This window comes from Globicephala melas, chromosome 8 (assembly GCF_963455315.2).
Source record: "Globicephala melas chromosome 8, mGloMel1.2, whole genome shotgun sequence".
Lineage (NCBI taxonomy): Eukaryota > Metazoa > Chordata > Mammalia > Artiodactyla > Delphinidae > Globicephala > Globicephala melas.
This window is the reverse complement of record NC_083321.1, coordinates 100,085,575-100,109,890: the sequence shown is the minus strand read 5'-3', so window position 1 is coordinate 100,109,890 and position 24,316 is coordinate 100,085,575. Positions and strand designations below refer to the sequence as shown.

The 24,316-nt window shown below is 44.4% G+C and overlaps 1 protein-coding gene across 1 annotated transcript; it reads right to left on the bottom strand.

The window, feature by feature from the left end:
• Positions 1-5,038: 5,038 nt before the first annotated feature.
• Positions 5,039-24,182, bottom strand: DDX25 (DEAD-box helicase 25). The gene is made up of 12 exons (XM_030840673.2): positions 24,026-24,182; positions 23,340-23,406; positions 23,043-23,087; positions 22,403-22,538; positions 21,106-21,198; positions 20,892-20,994; positions 19,215-19,329; positions 18,019-18,196; positions 10,038-10,275; positions 8,693-8,855; positions 6,481-6,669; positions 5,039-5,315 (listed from the first exon to the last, which is right to left on the bottom strand). Exons 1-12 carry the CDS (start codon positions 24,086-24,088, stop codon positions 5,254-5,256), a joined length of 1,452 nt encoding a protein of 483 aa, XP_030696533.1. The 5' UTR covers positions 24,089-24,182; the 3' UTR covers positions 5,039-5,253.
• Positions 24,183-24,316: the final 134 nt, after the last annotated feature.

Sequence of the window (24,316 nt, the reverse complement as noted above, 5' to 3'; positions counted from 1 at the left end):
TATATTCACCTCATAGGATAATATGATCAATTATTATTATAATAATTCCAAAGACTATGTAGCAACATGAAATAAAAAACCACTTGAATGTTTCAAATAAAAGGACACAATACCATCTATGCACTATGATTAACTAAGTCATATTAAGATGAAAAGGACCATTTCAAGACAATAAGTGTTATGATGAAGTAATGAGCTTTTTGATAATTTTCCCTTACCACTTTTTTGCTGTTTTATTGCTTTTATAAGGTAAATATTAAATTAAAAATGATCCACATTCTGCATAAGCTGATGAAAATAGGTATAATGAGATGGTCACACGGGGAAGCCAGTGAATCTGAAAGTTAAGACAGGGTACAGGTAGGAGTTAATCATTCCATTTTCTTTTTGCTTGCGGGAAACGGTCTTCCTCTGTACAGAGCTCCTGTGGCTCATGCTTTTCCGTGTGCATAGCTCTGCCGTGTGGCGTCAGGGAAACGTGGTATCTTAGAATGGGTGGAGTCTCAGACGTCATTTTATTCCCAAATCCCAGCTAATTCAAGAACCAGGACTACAGCATCCATTCCAAGTAACTGTAATGGATGCTTCCGAATGATTGAATATTCCCACAAGCAGGGAGCTCACCACCTCGCAGAGTAGCCTGTTCAGGCTCCGCCTTCTCACCCATGCCTGAGGCGGCTGTACAGGACCACAGCTCTAACCCTCCCACAAAGCAGGGCTCCCTTGTCAGTCACTTCCTTCCAACTGGGATTTCAAGCCACACATCACAAACTAAGGGACTGAGTGAGACTGCATTACCTTCCTGACAAAAGGAAAACATTAAACACAAAATAAGAGACTACTCCCATTCACGACAAATGTATTCTAGAATTGGGAATGTAGAAACCCACGGATATTCTACTGAATAGAAAAAAATAAATTACGGGAAAAGATGAATTCCCGAAGAAGAGTGCAACAGAGAGTTGCCTATGCTTCTCCCTAAAGACTAAAGACTTGAGATGTGTAAAGATTCTCATTTAGAAAATTCTTTCAGTTGTCTGAACACCAGAGCGGGAGACCCATCTTTTCCGTGATCCTCTTCTCATTATCCCAGCGCTTCTGGTTGTCTCTAACCTCAGCAGCAGAAGTGCAAGGCTGATGAGCGGTGAGGCAGGGCTGGCAGCCCAGCGTGGGCAGTGGGACTCTGCCCTGGGTTTACAGGACACATCAGTGTTTCTCTTAACCAAGAATCATCCCATTTCAGGTGTGTTTCCTGTATTTCATGAGAAGAGTCTAAAAGTTTCATGTTTACAGGTGGGGTGGAAGACCAACCACATTAAACATAGATAATGGTGCTTCAACCCCACCCAGATTTTCAAACGATGGATAGAAAAGTATTATTTGGTGGGTGGGGCATAATGTCTGTCCTCCACCCCAAATTCATATGCTGAAGCCCTAAACCAACCCCCACCCCACCATCACCATGTGATGGTATTTGGAGGTGAGGCTCTGGGGAGGTGATTAGGTCATGAGGGGAGGCCCTCACAGTGGGATTGTGGGATTAGGGATACCAGAAAGAATGCACGTCCCTCTCTGTCTGCCACATGAGGACACCGTGAGGAAGCAGACCAGTCCTCACCTCACCAGAAGCCGACCCTGCCAGACCTTGATCTTGGACTTTACTGCCCCCAGAAATCTGAGGAGTTACATTTCTGTTGCTTAAGCCCCCCGGTCTATGTGGTATTTTGTTACAGCAGCCCGAGCCGACCGAGACACGAAGCAGTAAGGGAGATGGAGGAAGACGGCAGCATCCAGATACAGGGGCTCTTACGGCCGGCCGGGCTGACCCATCCCTCCGTAGCGATGCGGGGACCACAGGAGGGCTCAGAGCCGGAAGACAGTGCCCCCGAGAGAGGGGTAGTGAGCAGGCGGAAGGGAGGAGGGAGAGTCCCAACTCTTCTCAGCCGTGGGTAAAAATAGTACGGAAGACGCGGGGATGAGCTCCTTCTGGGCTCCTCACAGAGCAGAAAGCTGACGCTCCCTGCAGCACAGGGCAAGGCTGTGACGTTTCACAGTCTGTGGGTTGCAACATGATAACAGTCCTCAACACATGCCGATTCCCTGAAAGTGGTAGAGGGGTAGAGTGGGGTTTAGGATTTAACAGGACCCGACTCTTCTGCTGTCCCTTGAGAAAATGAATGTGCCCTCCGGACCAGCCTGCAGGGCTGTCCGTACCGCAGCAGGAAGGCCCCTGGGCTCGGAGGGCAAAGAACAGCAGGCCCACGGGGAGCCCCTCGCTCTGGGCCCCACTGCAGCGTCCACCCCTGCAACTGCGCTGTCTCCGCCTCGGTCCTCTCTCTGACCTGGGCCCCTACTTGAGTCAACGGGAAGGAGGCTGAACCTCTCAGGGGACCAGGAGCCGAACCAAGGCTGGACACAACCGGCTCCTCTCCCAGGGTCTTCTCTGGAAAGGTACCGCTTAACCCCCAGCGACCCTCTAAGACTTTCCACTGTTGACCACACGTGCAGAGTCTGCCAGAGCTCTCCTGGGGCCCGATGTCTGCCGGGAACGTCAACACTTTCTCAAGAGCAAAAGCAATCATGTCTCCCGAGAAGGGCTGTCAGACGTCCTACCAGACTAGGACCCACACGTTTGCCTTTCCTGTTATTCATGGTTGCCTCAGATCCAGCACCTAGCATCCAAGGAATCTGTGCCCCCGGCGGCGGCGAGGTGTTCACTCACGGCTCCCGCTGGAAATTACAGCCCCGCTCTACGCCATCGGGAATTTCAATATGCTCACAGTCCGAAGCTGGCCAACATAAACCGAATGGATTTGGTTTACTGTTTGCTGCCAAGTAACACACAGCTGATTAGCCCGGCTCATGGACGCACTGACTCATCCGGCTATTCCCGGTTTCTCCACGTACTCTTCCTCGGGCCGGCATCCACGGAGAAAGACAACCCTGGCCCGGCCAGGCACGGAGACGCGAAGGCTGCTGGCAGTTCTGAGCGAGGAGCTGTGCCCCGCAAGACCGCCTTGGGAGTGTCGACTTGCCCAACTGGACAGGCTGTGATGCACACAGAACAGGGACGGATTTCTGCCTCCTAGGTGGAGAGACAAATGGAAGTGAGGGGCAAAGGGGCAGGAAGAGTGCCCACTATTTGCAGACTCTTCGGGAACGGCTGTCAAATGGAAATCGCTCAAGACGCCTGTGAGGGTAACTGACAGAGACCCCGTCAGATCTGGACAGGAAAGGGAGGTGGCAAAATCTTACTTAAGAGGCCCCAGTGCTCAGCTGACTATGATGCAAAGTCCAGCTCAATTCTCGAATAGTGAGAGAGAGCAAACTCTCTCGAAACACTTCCTATGTTTATTCATCTTGCGCCATATGACTGCGGTTCAAAACCAAGGTGGCGAACATTAAGGAAGAACATTAGTGAAGGAAGAGATGGCAAGGGAATATGCACTCAACAGAACAAGTATTCACTGACTGCCTATTACGTGCTGGGCGCTGTGTTGGGGGCTGGGTATCGAGTGGATACGCTGATCCGGCCCAGAGAGGAAGGCAGACATACCATGAGGAGAACACGAGTGGACCTTCAGAGGCGGAAGCTCTACTATTTATAGATTCTTTCCCCAGGACTTCTCTTTGCCTCGGCATATCCTCCCTAAGACAGTGGTCTGTAAGACCTGTTGCTTTACCTGTTTTCAGCTCCCTTAGGTAACTGTGTTTCTGAGCTCTACCCTAAGAGAGTTTGCTTTTTGGTGCACAGTATGGGGAAGAAATCTGTATTTTTCCCCAAGTTCTCCAGGTAATTCTGGCGATCAGCTGGATCTGGAACACCGACTCAGTGGATCTACTGAGGGGACTGCAAGGGGGTGCTAAGTACCTGAGGAGAGGCACCGTGCAACTCACGTTCTCTCCTATGAGAGGAGACACAATGTCTTCTCCTCTGGGAAACTGGCCCCGACGGCGTTTGGGGTGCCTCCTCTGAACCCCTTCCTTAAGCAAAGACCATTATTAAAATAATGTTGGCTTATTCTGAGTCTCTGCTGTGAGACTGTGAATTCTGAAATCACTGGTACATCTTATTCATCTCTCTTCCTTGGTGCTTAGCAAAAAGGGTGCACGATAAATATATGCTGTGGGGTGAGGAGGCTGAACGATTTTCATGTATTTCTGAGCCCTGCCCACAGGATACAACATGGGCAGGTGACATGCACATGGGATATCAGAAGACATAGGCCAGAAACACCCCTCCACACCGGGATGACAGGCGCATTCACTGAGGCTGCTGGTGGCAGTCTGCTGTGACAGAGCTGGGGCCCAGCTCTGGCTGTGGGCTTTCTGGGAGAGTATCAATTTCCCCCCCTTTTTCTCAAGCCCACTGTTTCACTTTTTAGGAGCAAATGTGAGAAATGAGAAGCATCTCAATGGGACTTGCAGGAAAACATCCAGGATTCTCAGATACACCTTTAAGTTCTTAAAAGTGAAACCCTTTGGCTCCCTGAAGTGTCACCTCTTTACTAAGGCAAGTGGGTTCCCCCCACCTCTACTGCCTGTTTTTAAGAAATGTCTATAATAAAGCCACGTTTCCAGAGACTATGACATAAACGATGATCGATTAAATCTTCTCTAATTTGAAGACATTAAGAAGTAAAATAGAACAATATCTTGAAATTCTGTGTTGGTTGAAACACTAAAAAAGAAGCAAAATACTCTTTCAAATCGTTTTACTTTGTGAAGCTTTCACCCCGCACTCACACGTGAGAGTGTGTGTCTGTGCGGGGGGTGCAGGGGTGCGTGCATGTGTGGGGAGGGGGCAAGGGGGAGGTAGGGAAGACATTAGGGGTGGGAGGGGCAGCAGTGAGCAAATCTGAAGACGTGTGGTTTTTTCACTTGACCAACTCAAATTCCAGAAACAGTGACGTTCTACTGCCATCTCGCGGCACCGTGAGATATTCACAGGCGGCATGACCTGCTCAGATTCTATAAACTAAATCCCACAACAACCCAGTAGCCCACGCAAAGATGTTTATCTGTGAAAAGATTGGAGTAAGAAATAATCTCCTTTTATTTATTCAAAAGGATCAAGTGCTTCACATCAATTTGGTTCAGAAAGACCTCAGGTCTTAAAACTAAGGCTACCACAACATTTATTTTGCCATATATTAACAGTTTCATGTTGAAAAAGGCTCAACGTAAAAAATCACTTTCAAAACCTACATTGTCACATAAACCAGAACACTTGTAAACGATAAAGTTCTTTCTTCAATATTCAATATTTTCAATTTCATCCAAGTCTTCAGGGTTGAGTTGCTTAATACTGCTGTCTAAAAGAACAAAAGAGAATGGAACAGTCTTATCCCAGGGCCTAAACGAAATTTCATTCCATCCAATTACATTTCTGAAGATAGTGACACCTTGTATGGAAAGCCTCGAGATACTGGGACATTCTCTAGATTAGGTAAGGAAGGGATGGTATCCAAATAACCAATCCATACTAACTACAATGGCATCAAATGCACCAGACAAGACAACATACATGTCTAAATACTGCGGGGCAGAAAAAAATCGCCAGAGTGCAGAGAGGGGGACCTGGGAAGGTGCCTGGTTGAGCTCAGGAGGGTGAAGTGGGCGTGTGCATTGAGGGGGCAGGTTTGCTGAATGGCAACAGGGAGTGTTGATTACCATAGCAACAGTGATCTTAATGGTTCTTTCTCCGCCCCCATCCCTCCTCCGTTATCCTAACGCAGGGGTGCTTAATCAACTTCCCTGAAGGGTCCACAGCCAGTCTGCAAACCTTTTAACATTATATTCTAAATTGCACATATGTGCTTGTGTGCATTTCCCCGGGGATAGTGTCCTCTGCTTCCCACAGAGGTTAAGTACCATTGTCCTAAAGGTGAAAGATACATCTGGAGTCCTGCGAGGGTTCTTCCTCGCCTGCTCCGCAGCCGTATCTATCCAGGGCCCTGGGGCAGGGGGACATCTCAGCTTCTGTTACCCTTCAAGTTTCCACCAGACTGCAACACGCCTGTCCAAGAGCCCCAGAGGGTTAGCAGAGCCTGCCTTGTTTAGATGGCGGGGTGGGGGGTGGGGGGAGGAAGGCAGCAGGCCTCAGGATTTAGGACTGTCCTAGTTGGTCGCTGGGGCAACAGGAAGGGAAAAATGTACATAAAAAAGGAAGCTGGGGACACAATATCATCTTAAAGGAGCTTATTACTTTGCCTAGGGTGGTTCTTCATGGACGTAATATCTGCCCCAGATCCCGGAATGAGCAATAAGACAGAAATATGAGCTCCTATCAATTCCACTTGGTTTTCACAGCTTCCTTTAATTACTCCCGCCTTCTGTTAGGAACTCTGCCACTAAGAAGTAGAAGCCTACTCCCTGGCTCCTGCCCCCACCCCATCACAAGCCTCTGGGTTCGAGGTCCATGACACACATCGTCACTGTCAACGTGGGCAGGTCCTGGGCATGAAGGGTACTACTCACTGAAGTGGTCCTGGATCTTCATCAGCAGGGGCAGCTTATCCACCTCGATCATGTTGAAGGCAAGGCCTTTCTTCCCAAAGCGGCCTGTCCGCCCAATACGGTGGAGGTAGGTCTCATAGTCTGGCTCCTCTGCCGGGTTCACAGGCAGGTCAAAGTTCACAACAATCGTGACCTGCTTCACATCAATCCCTGGAAGAGGAACGACACTGCAGGGTCCTGCAACTTTTTCCTCAGGACATAGCTATTCAAGAACCACATTTGCCAAGGGAATTCTCATTTAATGGACACAACCTGTAAATCACACCTGCTTTTACGTCAATGAAATAGGTCCTTCGGTCAGGCAGTTTGCTTGCAAGCATGTATGTCTATGATGCTGGATAAGAGTGTCAGTAGAAGCGAATTATACATAAGTCTAAACATGTACAAAGCGCGTGTGCATGCATGTGTGCGTGTGTGTGCACGTGCGCGTGTGCTTGTGTGTTGGGGAGGGGCTCTCAGCAGGTCACAGAGCCCTTCCATATTCTCCACCCCCACTGTGCTAAGTGCCCAGCAAGCCCCTTAGTCTCACATCCCCTTACCCATCACAGGGCCCCAGCTCCACCCCATTCCACGGCCATTGTTCTCATCAGGCCATTTTATCCATTGCCTCAACTGTTACAACAATTTCCGGACTGGTCTCCCCAATCCCTCATCTCCCACTCCTCTAATCGTCACCGTGGTCACCACAGCAACGTCCAGAGCACTTGTGTTTAGAATCCAGCTGCCCAAACAGTACAGGATAAAGTACAAACGACTCGAGACTTCCAGGAGTTCTCCCCTTCCTTTCACACCTTTCACTCCTAACGTGTGTGCTCACCTACTGCCTCCATTCCTCAACACTAAGAAGCTGTCTGGGTCATAATCCTTGTCCTCCCTGTACTGTGCTTTGACTCTGGAGCAATTTGTGCCCTCTTTTCTCTGGGGTCTGGAGTTGTGCTGTCCAGTATGGCAACCATTGGCCTTATGGCTATTTAAATTCATTCAAATTAAAAATCCAGTTCCTCAGCCACACTAGTCACACATCAAGTGCTCAGCAGCCACCATATATGGCTTGGACAGCAGAGAATAGGAGATTTGTATCAATGCAAAAATCTCTATTGGCTAGTGCTGGTCTAGAGAGTCAGGAGTCTAGGCAGCGTGCTCCCGAGGGGAAGGAACCTCATCCTTTTTTAGGCTACTCCTCCAAATGCCAAGCTCAGCACTCAGGGCAGGTCCTCGGTTCTATCTGGTGAACCAGTAATAGATTAGGAAACATGGTTTGAGTATGCGGTGTAGGCAAGGATACAGGAGGAATGAGGAAAGTACGAAGGCCCTCCTCTTGAAAAAACAAAGATTTTTCTTCCAGTAGTCAACAGTTTTAAAATTAAAAACACCTCAGAGATGACCAACATCATTAGTCGTTAGGGAACACAAGTTGAAAACACGAGATACCACACACATCTACTAGAAAGCTTAAGATGAAAAAAGAGTGTCAATACCAATTACTGACAAGGATGGAGAACAACTGGAACTCTCCTATATTGCTGGTAGAGATGCAAGAGGGTACAGCCACTCTGGAGAACAGTTTTGCAGTTTCCTATGAAGCTAAACATACACTTACCACATGACCCAGAAATCCTCCTCCTAGGCATTTACCCAAGAGAAATGAAAGCGTATGTCCACCTAAGCCTTATACATGAAAGTTTATTACAGCTTTAGTCCAAACAGCTCCAAGCTGTAACCAATCCAAATGTCCATCAGCTGGTGAATGGAAGACCTAATTGTGGTACGACCCAGTCAATGGAATACTGCTCGGCAATAACAAGGAATGACCTACTGATACATGTAACAACATTGATGAATTCCAAAGTATGGTGTCAAGTAGAATAAATCAGACACAAAGGCTACCAACTGTATGATTTAACTTACATGTCATTCTGCAAAAGACAAAAATACAGAGACAGAAATCTGGTCAGTAGTTGGCAGGGGTCATTAGTTACAGAGACTGATTGAAAATGAGCACTGAGAAATTTTGAGGGGAGATGGAAATGTTCCATATTTTGATTACAGTGATGGGTACGTGACTATATATGTTTGGCAAAACTCTCTGAAACGTATCCTTAAAAAGAGTGAATTTTATCATATGTAAATGATACTTCAATAAACTTGACTTTAAGTGCATACACATACACACCTCGAGCACAGACGTTGGTTGTCACAAGAACTTTCTCCTTCCCATCTCGAAACCTCTGAATGACGGAAGCTCGCTGATCCACAGTCAGCTCTCCACTTAACAGAGACACCTGGTGGCCATCCTGCATCATCTCCACAGTCAACCATTTGGCATTCTGACGAGTCTGCATGAAAATCAAAACCCAGCCTGGCGCCCAAGTTGAAGCAGCCTGGCTACGTGTGCAGCGCTCATGTCTGCAGGGCATGGGAGCTGGGGGTGCTGCAGAGGGGTTTTGCTTCACCTTCCCTTTGGGGCCTAGAGGGATCTGAGAATGTGGCAGGGGATTCGCCCTCCCCTGTGCTTTTAAGGGGCACATCCTCTCAACCTGTAAGAGCTTTGGCTACTCAGCCCTGAAACAGAGAATAAAATGCTCCGCCCACCTCTCAGGGTGGTCTGATGACAAAATGAGGTACCTAACAATGACGACATCCTGTGCACGCCAGGCACTCTGCTAAAACCTGTATGTGCATCCCGTTCATCTGCTTTCATAATGATCTGATGAAGCAGCTGCCTAAGTTCATTTTAAAAAACTGAAAAATAAACCCAAAGCTTAAAACCGTTAAGTGATTTGCCCAAGGTCACATGGCTAGTGGTCACATGGTCACATGGCAGAGCTGAGCTTTCCTTTACTCTACAAGTATGTTTCCAGGGCCATCCATGTGCTGGGTGGGGGCATGAAGGTGAGTGGAACAGGTGAGAGCTTGCTCTCATGGAGCTGACAGTGTGCCCATGGTGGTGAAAAAATACAACCAAGACACGAACACGAAAAACATCAGATTGGAAAAGTAAATATGAAAATAAAAACAAGGGGCTGTTAATAGTGAGTGACTGAGTGGCTACTTTGCTCATAGTAAGTTAGGAGTAGAAGAGAACATTCTTAACCTGATAAAGGGTATCTATGGAAACAGTACAATAAACATCAACCTGAATGGGGAAGTGTTAGAAGCAGTCCCTCTAAAAGAAGGATGCCCAGGGAGTTCCCTGGTGGCCTAGTAGTTAGGATTCCAGGCTTTCACTGCCGTGGCCCAGGTTAAATCCCTTGTCGGGCAACTGAGATCCCACAAGCGGCGTGGCGCGACCGAAAAAGAAAGAAAGAAAAGAAGAAATACGAGAAGGATGCCCTCTGTTTCACACCATATTGAAGTCCTATTCCATTACTTCAGTTCACCCACAAAACACAGATAACCTCTATTCAGAGGTGCTCTGAAGATTAAACAACATAATGTACAAAAAGCACCAAACACGGTGCCCGGCTCCACCTGCACAGAAACCTGGGCACGAGTAAGACAAGTCCCGGCAGACTTACCTGGCAGAATATGATGGCCTGGCCAATGGTGATGCCACCATAAATGTTGCACAGAGCCTGGTACTTGTCTTTCCTATCCCTGCACAGCACATAATACTGTCGGATGTTGTTCAGGGTCAGCTCCTCTTTCCGTAACTTGATAATGTTGGGGTCAGGAATGATTCGCTCCGCAAACTGCCACACGGAGTCTTCAAAGGTCGCTGAAAAGAGGAGCATCTGGCACTCGGAGGGTAAAGCTCTACGAGAGAGGAGGAAAGAAGGCCGTCACCCGATGGCCAGGCCTGTCCCTCTCCTGGGGGGCCACTTCCAGCACTTGACGCCCACGGCCATCAGCTGCCCCCCACGCCCCTGCTCCTGCTCTGGGGTCACCGTGAAACGTGCTGCGGCCATGACAACTATACCTGCTGCAGAGCGCCACATGTCAGGCCCTCCTGCCCACCAAGAATTTGGGAAAATGGATACACTGAATGTGGAGCTCCAGAGTGAAGTGTAGGTAAGTGATCTGGGCTTTCACGCCAGTCTTCTCCTTAGGAGAGATGGGCTCGTGAAGCCTAGGGTGTCAGTCTAGGTGCTGTTTACGGCAATCATCCCGCACAAGTTCCATGCGGATGAAGGGCACAGAGGCTCATCATTTGATGGCAGGTGTTCTCTCTCTGGGGCGGGAAAGAACAGCCACATTAAGTCTATTTGGAATGGGAAGAACCTGGATATAAGTAAAAGGGGAGCAGAAGGGGAAGATGCTACTGCACGTGGAATGTAAACTGAACCCACAATTAACAGAGGCTAATTCAAAAAAAAAGGCAAAATGAATGTACGGAGTCAGCAGTCAGGATACAGCTAAGCCTGTGGAGGAGAGAGGGGCGGGTGACAGGAAAGGGGCTGCAGGGGATTTCCGGGGTGCCAGTAAAGTTCTATGTCTTGACCTGGGCCACTGTCCCACGAGCATAGCCTCTCTGTGGTAGTTCACCCAGCAGTACACTTAGGATTTGTATATTTCTCTGTCATCAATTAAAAATTCTTTAAACAATAAAATAGAAGAGAGACCAGAGAGGAATCACTGCCTTTGAGAAGACAACAGAGCACTTAGAGAATAAGTTGTTAGGGCTAAAAGGGAGCAGGTGAGCTCATACAGTCCAGCGATTCCCAAACATTATTTCAAGCCTGGGACCTGAATCATCTGGGAGCTTTTCAAACACCAATCGGACCAATTTCTGGTTGGCCACGGGAGACTACGTTTGTTACCTTCTCAGTGTCCGGCATCCCACTAATGTGACTATAAAGTGATTAAGATATGAACTCACAAAACGTGCAGAAGAAGATAAGAGAAACGGGTGGATACTTCAATATATTTTTGCAAGACGGAAAAGTGTGATAACCAAGAAAGTGGATGAAGCTACAATACGAGCGCTACAGAGGGAAGTGCTGATGCAAAGACAAGCGTTCCCTCAGAACCACTGGGAGGCCTGGGACGTGCAAGACCAGAGGCCTGGTGGGGGGTGATGAGGGCTGTGAGAAGACATGAGGAGAATCTGTATCAGCAGGCTGCATCGCTCTGCCATCTGCTCTCCCACACCCTTCACCTGGAAAAAGAGGGCACTAGGACTGGTAGCCCCAGGCTGCGGCCATTTCATTCCAGAAAGAAAACTTACACAAATTGCCCAAGGGAAGGAAACATGGGCTGTTCTGCAGAACACACTGGATTTTGAAGACTTAGTATGAAAAGAAAGAATGCAAAATATTTCATTAACGATTTTTAGATTGATAACATTACTTGTTAAGATGCTATTTTTGATATGTCACGTTAAATAAAATATTCTATAACATGAATTTCACCTGTTTCTTTTTTAATGTGGCTATTAGAAAAATTTTAAATTACACATGTGGCTTACATTATATTTCTATTGGACAGTGCTGTGATTTAATGTATTTTAAGCAAAAGAAAGGAAAACTGAACAATGGAGGGATGAACAACCAACATGAATACTCTAATTTTACTTAATATTCTTTTTAGTAGAAAGCCTGTTTTGACTATTGAATCTTCCCTGGACTTCCGCATCTTTTATTCAGTTACATTTAAACATACCAACTTATTGGTAGGGGATGGCAAGAAGGGAGTCTTGCTTGATCTTGGGCCCACATTTTTTTAAATAGGAAGGCTGGATGAAAATATATACAAGGAGCAGCTGGACCCCACCCTTCTTTGGCAGCTAAGCTTGTACAAGCAGAAGAGCCTCAGCAGAAGGTGAGGGTAAAGCAGACAGCTGAACAGGGGATCAAGTGAAAATACGTATACTGAACGGTAGACCCCTCCCAGCCCATCCACCAGAGCATCCTGCTCTGCTCCCAGGATGCCGGCAACCGAGTGTCCCAGGAAGGAGATTAGAGACATTACATACTCCTAAAGACCTCCAGGTGACAAGCATCCTAAAGTGAAGCTTCCAAGTCACACGCCCCAACCGCCGATAAATAAGAGCTGTCGATAAATAAGCTTTCTAGTTCCTCAACTTGGGTCATGAAAGGCTAGTGCAGGATCACCAGATGTGAGGAGGAAAGATACGTCACAAAGACAGACTGTAGCCAACAAACATAAAAGGAAACTTAAATCACTCAGAGACAGGGTTGAGAACAGAAAACAATTTTAATGCTATAATTAATATCCTCAAAGAGATAACTGTAGATATCACATATCTTTCTTGTGTTACGGATGTTTTGCATCCATAAGACAAGAAAAGGAAGCTATGGAAAAGAAACAGAGGACAATGCCAGTATGATCCAGACAGGAAGAAAAAGGCTAACCGACTGTGTCATTTTTAGCGACGGATGGAATGACACATACAACTGGGTTAAAGAGGTAAATAATGGAAACAGAGCAGACTGCATCAAATGAAGGGATGAATTCGGGACTAGGCCTGGTGGAGAAGGGATGTGGAAAGCAAATATGGAAACTGAATCGCACAAGTACAGGATGAGACAGGCAATACTTCTAAATTAAGTTTTTTGCCTCCTCCAAACACACCAGCGCTCAGCTGAATTAGTTTGCCCACACCATGCAAAGGGACACATGTGACTCTATCTTTCCCTTGCCATCCCTATGAAACTGAGTCAAGTTACATTTCCTGGTTCAGAGGCTGCAAGTAAAGTGTCCTGCGGGTGAACAAAGCGGGAACTTTTCATAACAGACGTCTTTCCTCTCTCAGTGTAGAGTGGAGTGTCTCAGATCTTACCAGAGACCATGCTTCTACAGTATATACAGTGAGATTTCAAATCACGGCAACGCAAAATACACGCCCCACCCCTCCAATCTCTTAGGTACTTGGTTTTGAAAAAATGGAGTCTCAAAACATCTTTTTGGCTTCTATGAAGTTTTTACACAACACAGAAAATATACAACAAAGGACTGTTGACCTTGTATCCAAATACAAATTAGCCTTTGTTCAACTCTCTGCATGAGCAGCAGACAGTGCAAATGTACATGCTGGCATATTCCATTCAGTCTATAAATTCCTTATCAAAGAACATGAAAAGATCTTACCAGCTAAATGTCCTGCATCCTTTGTACACAATACTTTTAAAAACACATACAATATGCTTACCTGTGATACTGAGCTCTTCATTACCGAAGTTTTGGGTCATTTTGTTATTTCAAACTTGCAGAAGCCTTACTAAGATTTCTAACTGTGCAGAAATGGATGCAGAGCTACCTCAGACGTGTGCCTACAAGATGCCTGCCATTGCAGTTGGCCAGTGAAAAGATTTCAAATGTTGGCCTATTTTCAAAGTTTGAGACAAAAAGAATGTCCAACTCCAACCTGGAAATACGTCAAGGATGAGAATGGAGAAAAGATTATAGTAAAATAGAAATAACACACTGTGTCTCCGTAACTGTCTGATGACTTGTGAAGAGGCCTTGTACTGGCTGCACCTGAGCTGTCTGGTGTTCTGCAAAGGCTGCAACAAAAACTTGTAGCAAATAATGACTCATTTTTCCTTTTTTTAGGAATAAAACTGCTGCAGAAGTCGAAAAATGTCAGCAGAAAAGGACAGCCAAGTTGAGGACTTTCTAATTTCTTTACTAAATTTGTAAAGAATCCATCTTTCAGTTGGACAAGTTTAAGTCACCTCTGTGCTTTATAATCATTTTCCCTGAGGAGAAGGGGTTTCACTTATGATGACATCTAACAGACTTCAGAGTGTCTGAAAATGATGGACATTTTAGACATGGATAAGCTAAACGATGGATGTATAACTGCACAGGATCTGAATGACAAGCAGCTGGTGCACCGAACCAAGCCTGCGGATACAGTGGAAGAACATTTTGAAGGAGCCAGAAATTGATTCTTGCAAGTCTAAAAACCACTGTTGCTAGTAGGTAAACTCCTAAGTATTCTATGCTTGAACACTTTTGTTCAGAGGATATCACACTGGACTGATACCAAGAATCAGTGTGGGCTTCTACTATATATAAAATAGATAACTAATAAGGACCTACTGTATAGCACAGGGAACTCAAATCAATACTCTGTAATGACATATATCAAAAAAGAATCTAAAGAAGACTGGATATATGTATACCTATAACAGATTCACTTTGCTGTACAGCAGAAAACTAACACAACACTGTAAATCAACTATACTCCCAAAAAAAAAAAAAAAAAAAGAATCAGTGTGGGCTTAATAAGGGCAGAGCTGCAAGTCAAAATGAATTTTAGATTTGACTGTATTCTGTTTTACTGCCACATACAAGAAAAGAGGGCTGCAGGGAGTTCAGAGGATACTAGAAAAGAGAGAGTCAAAACATCTTACCACACCGTGAGACAGAAAAAAAAGTGTCATTATCGTCTCTGTCATTAAACACAGGTACAGTAAGCCCCCTACATATGAACCTTCAAGTTGTGAACCTTCAAAGATGTGGATGTGTGTTCACATGTCCAATCACGTTAAGTTAGTTCACGTGTCTGGCGTATATTGTCACGTGCATGCATCCTCTACAAGTGGTTGTACTTTTGTGTACTTTACTGTGCCATACTGTATAGAGTACGGTAGTACAGTATCTTTATTTGAAGCAAGAGAACGACTTCACTGAACTCCTTGCTGTGCAACACAAGGAGCTTACTAATGAAGACCTGATGGAATTGGAGGCCCAGAGAAAGGATGAAGAGAGAAAAGAGGAAGAAGTAACTGAAGAACTGAAGAGATTCATGACTCAGGAAATGGCAAGAGGATTTTCTTTATTTGAGGAGGCACTGTTAGTTTTTGACGCACAGGACCCGAATGCAGAATGGTACCTGAAGGTTGCAGCAGCCGTTCAGAATGCAATCCATTGCTACCGTGTCATCTATGATGAGAAAAAAAGAGCTACTACCCAGACGTCACTGGATCGTTTTACAAGAGGGTAGATAGAATTGAATCCAGCAAGGAACCAGAACCTGTGCCAGCAACGTCAGGCGTGAGTGAAGTGGCAGCTTGTCCTCCATCTCCTATTGCTTACGATCCTTCAGCTCTACCGTCTCCCACCTCCTCTCCCTCCTCCAGTCAGTAACCCTTCTTGCCTGTTCACTTGATGCCAGCCCCTGTAATGCCAGCTGTTGTACTGTACTACTGTACTTTTCAAGGTACTTGAAAAGTAAGATTAAAAATATTTTATTTTTTGTGTTTGTTTTTTATGTATTATTTGTGTGAAGAGCATTATAAACCTATTACAGTACAGTACTATATAGCCAATTGTGCTAGTTGGGTACCTAGGCTAACTTTGTTGGACTTATGAACAAACTGGACTTAATGAACATGCCCTCGGAATGGAACTCATTTGTATGTGGGGACTTACTGTAATATGTTTAATTAGTTCTATCGTATTTACGTTCTCCTCGTAAATAGTTCTATAATTATGTATCTTAAGTATATACAATAGGGAATTCCAGGGAGGTCCAGTGGTCAGGACTCAGCGCTCTCACTGCTGAGGGCCCGGGTTTGATCCCTGGTTGGGGAACTAAGATCCTGCAAGCTGTGTGGTGTGGCCAAAATTTAAGCAGCCTATCATGTTTAAAAAGATTAAATTGCTGTATCAGAGACGAAACATTATTGCTGTATTTTTCTCATACATATTGTTTAATTAGTTCTCCTATGAGTTACTACAATTGCCAGTTTAGCTCTACAGTTGTTGTGTTTAAATAGTAGCACTAATGTAACAGGAAAGTACAGGATAATACATGATTTCAAATAAACATATTTTCCATATTTTTATGTTACAGTAATAACATGTACGATTATTTCTTCTGTATTATATTTATATATATATGAAATATATGTGTGTGTACGTATGTACATACATATTTGCCTGCTGTGACTGTATCCCGGGTTGTCTTCCTAAAAAGTTGGTCACCGCAGGGAAAGAAGTAACATAAGAAATTTCCCCAGATCTGGCATGTACAAGTTTTGGGAATGAGAAGAGTGTACCATGTGTCTAGTACAATGAAGAAAAAAAAGATCTGAACCAAAGCACATCATTGAGAAGTTCCAGTACATCATGGAGAAAAAGATTCCAAAACCTTCTAGTGAGGAAAAAACAGATCACAGACAAAAGTCTGAGCCTCAGGAAGACATTAAACTTTCCAGCAGCAACACTGGAAACAGAGCATTAATTATAGTAAAAAAACAACCACTTTTCTGTTTTTAACACTGTCTCCGAATTTACAGGAAGAAAGCTTTTCAAGATAGGATTCCACATCCAGGGAAACTCAACCCAAAGATCAAATTTACAGGTACAGTAAAAACAGTTTCAGACAAGCAGGGGCTAGAAAATGAACTTCCTACACATCCTTTTGCAGGAAGCCATTAGCAGATACATTCCAGCATATTCAGTAAACCAACAGTACGCCAAGAAGAAGGACCCACAAGACAGGAGATTCGAAACTGTTAATGAGGACAGGGGAAACCTGTAATGCAGCTGTGACCCCAGGACTGGAGTGCAACCAGTCCAGGCTGAAACTGGAGACAGTGAGTGTGGGAGATCTTCCAGACAAAAAGAAACTGATGGAATTTTAAAATGTATTTGACTATCTGGAGATATCATTGACATATGACACGTATGATGAAACAGAGAAAAATTAAAGACTGCTACACAGTGATAGTAACCAAATGAAGGAAAATAGGCAACTCTAGGGGGAGAAGCACAAGAAAAACATAATTATAATAATTCAATAGTCAGCAGTGAACGTTATTTGTGTTGTGATAATGATATCAATACCAGCCGTGAATGTAACCAACAACGTTGTATATAACGAATATACAACGAGAAATACCAAGGTGAGCAGGTTATTTAAAGGTATGAAAGTTAATGTCGTAATGGACAGTATTCTCTAGGGGTTGGGGCAGGGGATTACTGGTTATCATTACAAGTCTTTCAATATTATACTTGAATTTAACACAGTGTATAAATACTTTATTTAAAAATGAGCGATGCAGACTCTTAAAGCCCACTCCCAGAAATTCTGACTCAGTAAGGTTCAGGTTAGGCTGATAATCTGAAATTTTAAGCCCCCTGGTGATCCTGGGAGAGAGGCCTAGGAAATTGACAGGATTTATTTAACGACTTACAGGCAAAGTCAGGACTAGATACTAGGCTACTGATCCCAGGCTGCTGTGTCCTCACAATAGCGCTATCAGGTTTTAATGAATTCTCTTTAGAATTTTGCTCAAATATAAGATTACTGGCAAAATTTGGTGCAGACCCACTGTATATGGATTCCATCTGTAAGTCTGCAGCACAAGAGTGAAGCAATCAGGCAAGATTACAAGATGAAGAAGTTGGGAAATTACAGCAGGCTGAAGGCCCATTGAGCTGGTGAAAATAATGAAAACCCAACTTGTTTTAAAGGTGAAAGAAGTGGGGAATAAGCAGTAAAGACAATTAGGAGCAGCAGACAAATGAAATTCCTTCCCTGGACAGAAGATCCAGGAAGAAAAGGCTGGATGTGAAGGTTACCTTTGAATACGAATGCTTTGGTCTGAGAATCCTTGCGTGTCGATCATCACATCTGCTTCATCCAGGACAAACACACGAATCTTACTCAAATCAATTAATTTTTGCTTGAAACACCAATCTAGGACAGTCCCAGGAGTGCCAATTATAATCTGTTTGGTGACATGAGTGCCTCTGGGAACTAGGGAGCAAAGGAAAAGGGTTTAAAGGTTTCCTTCAGATGCAAACGACTCTAACCATTTACAATTCCCGGTAATGAAACACATTTCATAATGGTTTTCCAAGTGCCAACCCTGAGGGTCTTTGTGGGTTTTGATTTTACAGAGTTTTAGGATAAATTCCCAAGTTTCTAGCTTTACAGTAATGATAATAGTCACGCATATTTGATTCTGCCCCACGGTCATTTTAAAAGCCACCCTGGGTTACACGTCTCTAACTGAGACTTGGGAGGCACAGGTTACTTAAAGAAAAGAAAAAAAAAGCCACTCTGCAGCACTCCCATTGTCCTATTGTCCTACAGAAACACTGGCACAGCAGTGAAAGGCCTACAAATCTTCCCGAAATGGAAAACAACCAAAATGTCTATCAACAGGTTACATGAAATAAATGACAGAACATTATACAGCTCGTCAAAAGAATGAGGCGGGGCTACACATACTGACATGAAAAGATGTTTAAAACGCGTAAGTTTTTGAACAGTACAAAAAAAATGCTCCCATTTTTGTAAGCACTCAAAAACAAAACAAAAAAACACACAAAGATTTGTTAACAAAACCACAGCTGTCTTCGGAAATAGGTTTTTGAAAGAAAGAACAACTTTCACTTTTACCTTTGAATTTTCTGTTTTAAAGTTTTTTTTTTTCACTTTATGCATGTAATACTTTAATGAAAAAGTGAAACAATAAAAGCTGTTCTGCACAAAACAACTGAGCCTCACAGAAAAGAACAAGCAAAAGCATCCTCTTCTGGGCTGTGGGAATGATGCAGCTAACATTTACTGGGTCCTTATTATGTGCCAGGGGTGTGCACAGTGCTTTATCTGTATCATTTTATTTAATTCCAGTAACAACTCTATGATATAGGTGCCATTATATCCACCATTTTAGAGGCAAGAAAGCAGAGAAGGTATATACCACGACTGTGTCAGTGGTGCAGTCGGGATTTAAAGTATCAGTCAGGGCTGGCTTGCTGGTACATACTTCGATTCCCTCGAATGGCGTACATCACTTGAACATCCACACAGAATTTCCCCATCCGTTCGACCACACGGCCAGTTTGCAGAGCCAGTTCGTAAGTAGGAGCCAAGCAGAGGCACTGAGAGAGGGAGAGAGGGAGAGGGAGAGAAGGGGGGAAGGAGAAAGGTTCATGACAGCCATCACGCAATTCTGAAATACAATTAAAATCTGTGGAGGGAGAGGCACAGAAGTGAAACTGGAGATTCTGGTTGAACAGAATATTTTTACTTGAATACGACTTAGCAGCTGATAGATCTAGGGTGAATGTTGAGTATGGAAGGGGAGAAGGGGCTGAAGGATGAAGAAGCAGCTTCCTTTTATATGTTCCTCTCTGAAAGGTCATGAAGAAACAAAGGTTATGGGTCACGTTGTTTTGGTAGAGGAAAAATGGGATGTAGGGGGGCTGGGAATCAAAAAGAGAAGGGATGCAAGACTAATTACAGCTTGAGTGTGGTCCCCATTACCTCTTCCCTGATATTAAAAGTCTGCCCATTTCCAGAGCACTCCCTGCTTGGTCCAATCCATCTTACACATCTCTGGCAGAAGGTTCCCTGAAACTCTTTCATTTGTTACTTCCATCCCCCCTATAAATGGTGGCTGTTGATGAATGAAGATGTCGATTGAAGAAACTGGTGATATTTAACGCATTTTTGAACTTCAATTAAGGATCTGAGATAGAGGGAAACACAGCTAAAGTGATAAAAACAGTTTCCACACACATTTCTCAACATGTGTTCAAGCATAGCTTCTCCTAAAGGATTTTTACTCATGATATCAAACCCTAGATATAAATTTCCCTGAACTTGTCTAAAGAAAGCACAGGATTTCCTATGCCTGTCACTAGTCACCCGCATCCATGTCCACAGGTTATCTTGCTGCGCAGGTTGTAAACTTCCTGAGGGGATCCTTGCTGCCCCATAGCTTTGAGCGCTCCCAACACTTGGGCTCCCAGTTTGTCAATCAATTCGATGAACACAGGCTGGAGAAAGAGGGAGATCACCAGATACTTTCCATGTACTGACACTAGGTTGGGAGAAGGGCAAGCGCAGTTCTAGTCCCTGCTCAGTCGCTCTCTGACAACTGTGACCTCACGTGTGACCTTTCCCTCTCCAAGCCTCTGTTTCCTTCTCCACTAATGAGTACGAGGGACTGGGTGATCTACAGCTATATAACTATCACTACTGAATGCTCACTTTATGTTGAGCACGGTGCTAAAAATGTACATTAATTCACTCAATCTGCATGACAATCCTATGAGGCAGGTATTCATTCATTCATTCAATGTTTAAGGAGTGGTTTCTACAAGTCAAGCACTGTGATTGAAGTTAGGGTTCAAGGGTGAACAGAACAACTGTGACCCATACCTTTATAAGTGTTATCTTTACTGACAAGAAAACATACTCCAAAAGATTTACTACCTCGCCTAAGACTTTCAGCTGGTAAGTAGAGAGGCTGGGATTGGAACCAGTCAAACTATAAAGCCTGTGCTCTCAATCACTGCCCCATACTGCTGCCCAATACTCTGATTTCATGAAAGAACGTCTATTCTAAACATCATCACATCATTGCAGCAATATTGCCTATTACTAAAATATCTTTGGCACCGCAAGCATTCCCATCTCTCTCCCAGCCTTTCCTTACCTGTGGAAACAATTCCAAGGCATTAACTCTGCTTAGCATTGCCAAGACAAAAGCAGCTGTCTTTCCTGTTCCAGACTGACTCTGGGCTATGAGGTTCTGAGGTCTGTAGAAAAGAGGATGTGCTAGACATAAACTGAATACAAGCTCCCGGGCATAAACTGAATATAAGTGACTAAAAATAGCCAGTTGCAATACCACTACCGCAGAAACTCACGGGTGCGCCAGCATCATAGGGAGAGCCATCTCTTGAATTTTGGATGGTCTATTAAATCCCATTGCATAGATCCCTTTTAGTAACTCTTCTTTTCTGTCAAAAAAACAAAAAATCAAATACTTAAAGTCTGTGATGCGTCAGTAGACTCAGAAATACAAACTTGAAAGGTGCATTTCTAAATTAGGCCACTTTGCAAGTGAATATAAAAAGTAATATTTGGAAATATACAAGTTAAACCTCAACTCTCAAACATATATACAATCATGTCTGCACAGCTGGAGCACTAAAGTAGTAAGTTATGTCATAAGCCCAGGCCAAGGATAGTAGTAAGGGCCTAACGTTGAACTTTCTCTTGAACCAAGAAAAAAAAAAGGAAAAACTCATCTGATAGAAGTGCATCAATTTTCCAGTAGAGTTTTATTTTCCACACAAGCAGAAAACTAAGTGAGATTTATTGTTTATTTCTTTTTAGTCAATGACAAACTTTAACGTTTCAATGGCAATTTTCAGAGAAAACAAAATTTCATTTAGGTGATTCTTATATCAATTCTCTCTAGGAGCAGAAGACGCAATATTAGCTCATTCTTCTGAGCCAGCATTTTTAAATGCGTCTTTCCTGAGCTCTCAGGATAGATGTTAGAAAGAGGATAAAGTGAAGTAGGCTGGAATACTTCCACTACAATGACATGCACATTTTGGACATGCTTAATTGGTAGATTAATTGGTAGATTACTGGCAGTCAACCTTTAATTATAAGTAAGCTTCTCCCCAACTAGAAAGCAGGCATTGGGATTTTGGATTTTCCCACTTACATTAAGTCCGTATCAGTAACTCGACCTATTTAAATACATTTCCTTAATGCCAGTTGATAACTCCCTAGGAAATGCAAACCTATTTGGGAAAGTTATTCATTTAAATACCATCTGAGACAAAAAAAAATAATTAAAAAGGTAAAAGCTTGTAACTTATCTAAAGGGGTATTTGGGTCATCAAAATTCCTGTTATCTGTACTCTGGTATGGAGAGTAGCAATATGGCTGTGTCTGGCTTAGCTATCCCCCTTAGCACAGCAAGCTTAAAATATTTTACCATCAAAAATGTTCTCAAGTCGTTGGACAATTCAGATATCCTAGTGTTCCTCTTTGAGCTATATTTTAATTGCATGCAAAATGTCCACATCTCATTTGAATATTGACCATTAGAACACGAAGTAGATCCTGATGATTATTATTAGCAGATTAGTTTGTTCTGTGCTATGCTCTCTGGAATTTTCCTACACTTAAAGTAAAAATACTCACAGCCGCAGCTCTTCAAATGTTTTCACTGAGTAGAGTGGAGAGCTGGGATCCTTTTGTAAGACTTCAACTCGGTGACTGGATTCTACTAAGGACTGCCGGATTAACTTGTTCAAGAGTGAATTAGCTGCCAATTCCACTAGAAAAACAAGGATAAAACAGGGGATATTGCAGGGGGAAAGTCAAGCCTCCTGAATGACATCTAACAAGTTGCTTCCTTCCATTCACGGGTTGTATATCAAGCAACTGTTCCTACTCTCATTTTTCTTCCAAAAGAAGGTTCTAAAAAGAATGACACAGCACTGAGAATTCCTTTTCGTTTCCACGAGGATCCAGTTTCTTATGCTCTGTTGCTACACCAACCTCTAACCTCAACCAAGCCTACATCTATTGCCAGCAGACCTAATTTTTCCTTGCCAGCTGAAAATTCGTAACCCATTCCTGCATATTCTATTTCAATTTCCTCTAATGAAGTAATCCTGACTCCTAAGTTAGTATTTCTTCTGACATTCACTATTTATAAAGAAAACAGAAGCAAAGATGGTTCTTTTCCAATTAAGATGGTATTACTCACCCACGTTGTGAAAGTCATGATTAAAGGAAACAATGCCAGTAAATACACGCAAATGAATTTATTTCCTACCTCCATCTTCTTCACCATCTTCTTCGGTGTTATTAACAGAACCGTCTAAAAGGATGGAAGAGAAACAACTGTAAAGATAAATGCCAAGCAGGAACGTCCAGCGTATCATCCCAGTTTCTCCTGCCGACTCTACAGTGTGTACAAAGGAAGGGTCAAGCAGTGGAGGAGTGGGTAAAAAGATTGGAAAGGTAGTGGAGGGTCTTGAATGTTAAATTAAGGGAGCCAAAGTTGCCAGGGACATGAGGAAAGCAATGCTTTTTAAATGAACTGAGCCCAATCTTCTTTAACAACACTCACCTACGTTTGTAACGGTAGTACTCTTAATACCCTGAAGGTTCTTCCGGGGATGGATGACGTTTGAAAACTATTGAAAGATACAAATTTCAATCAATATTGTGAAGCAAGGCATCAAGCAGCCCAGTGCCACCCCCTAACACGGGCTGGAAGGGAGGCAGGGAAGGCCATGCCAATACTGTTTCCTTTGCGATATTATGTATTAACGGATTCCTTTGAGAAGCAGGTCTCCTGTATGAATTATCCTAAAATCGGAGGAGACTTTCTACTGCCCCTGTATATGACGTTCCTCTTTATAAGCCTCTAGTCTAAATGTGACAGTCCTCGGCGGGTCACAGCACGAGCAAGCGATAGCAGATAGGAAAGCGCGTTGGTAGATGAGATAGAAGCTAGCTGAGGCTTAACGGTCAAATTGGGACAGTAGAAAACTCGGGGTCTACTTGGGGCTCCCAGCTGCCTTCCCTCCCGCAGATGTCTTCATTTTGCCTTTTCAAACCAAAGGTCTTGTTTCTCTCGGGGTCTCCTTTCCCGTGTCCCTCTTCCAAATCCTTGTCACACCTCCCCACCACCATCTGACACTCGGCTCCAAACCGTAGCAGAGCTGTCCCTTCCCCTCCCCAGCACATTTCCCTCCAGGAGTGCTGTTCTAGCCCCTGCCCCCTTGCCCTCCCCGGTTCGGTGGCAGTTACGTGGCCGTTCAGCCGCTCGCTCTCCGTAGCCCCTGCGTCGCCTCCCCAAAGTAACGACGCCATAGCTGCGATCGCCGCTTCCGCTCCCAGCACGTGCGGCCGCCACAGGCGCGAGGTAGTGCCCGGCCTCACCCAGCGGCCAATGGGCTTTCTCGGGGGGCCGACCAGCCGCCGTGCGCAGGCGCCCGAACTCCGAGGTGGTGGGAGGAGTCGGGGGAGGAGGGCGGGGTCCGCGCAGGAGGGAGCTGGCTGTAGTGGTCTGCCAGTGCCCCAGTTAGCGCCAGGCGTTGG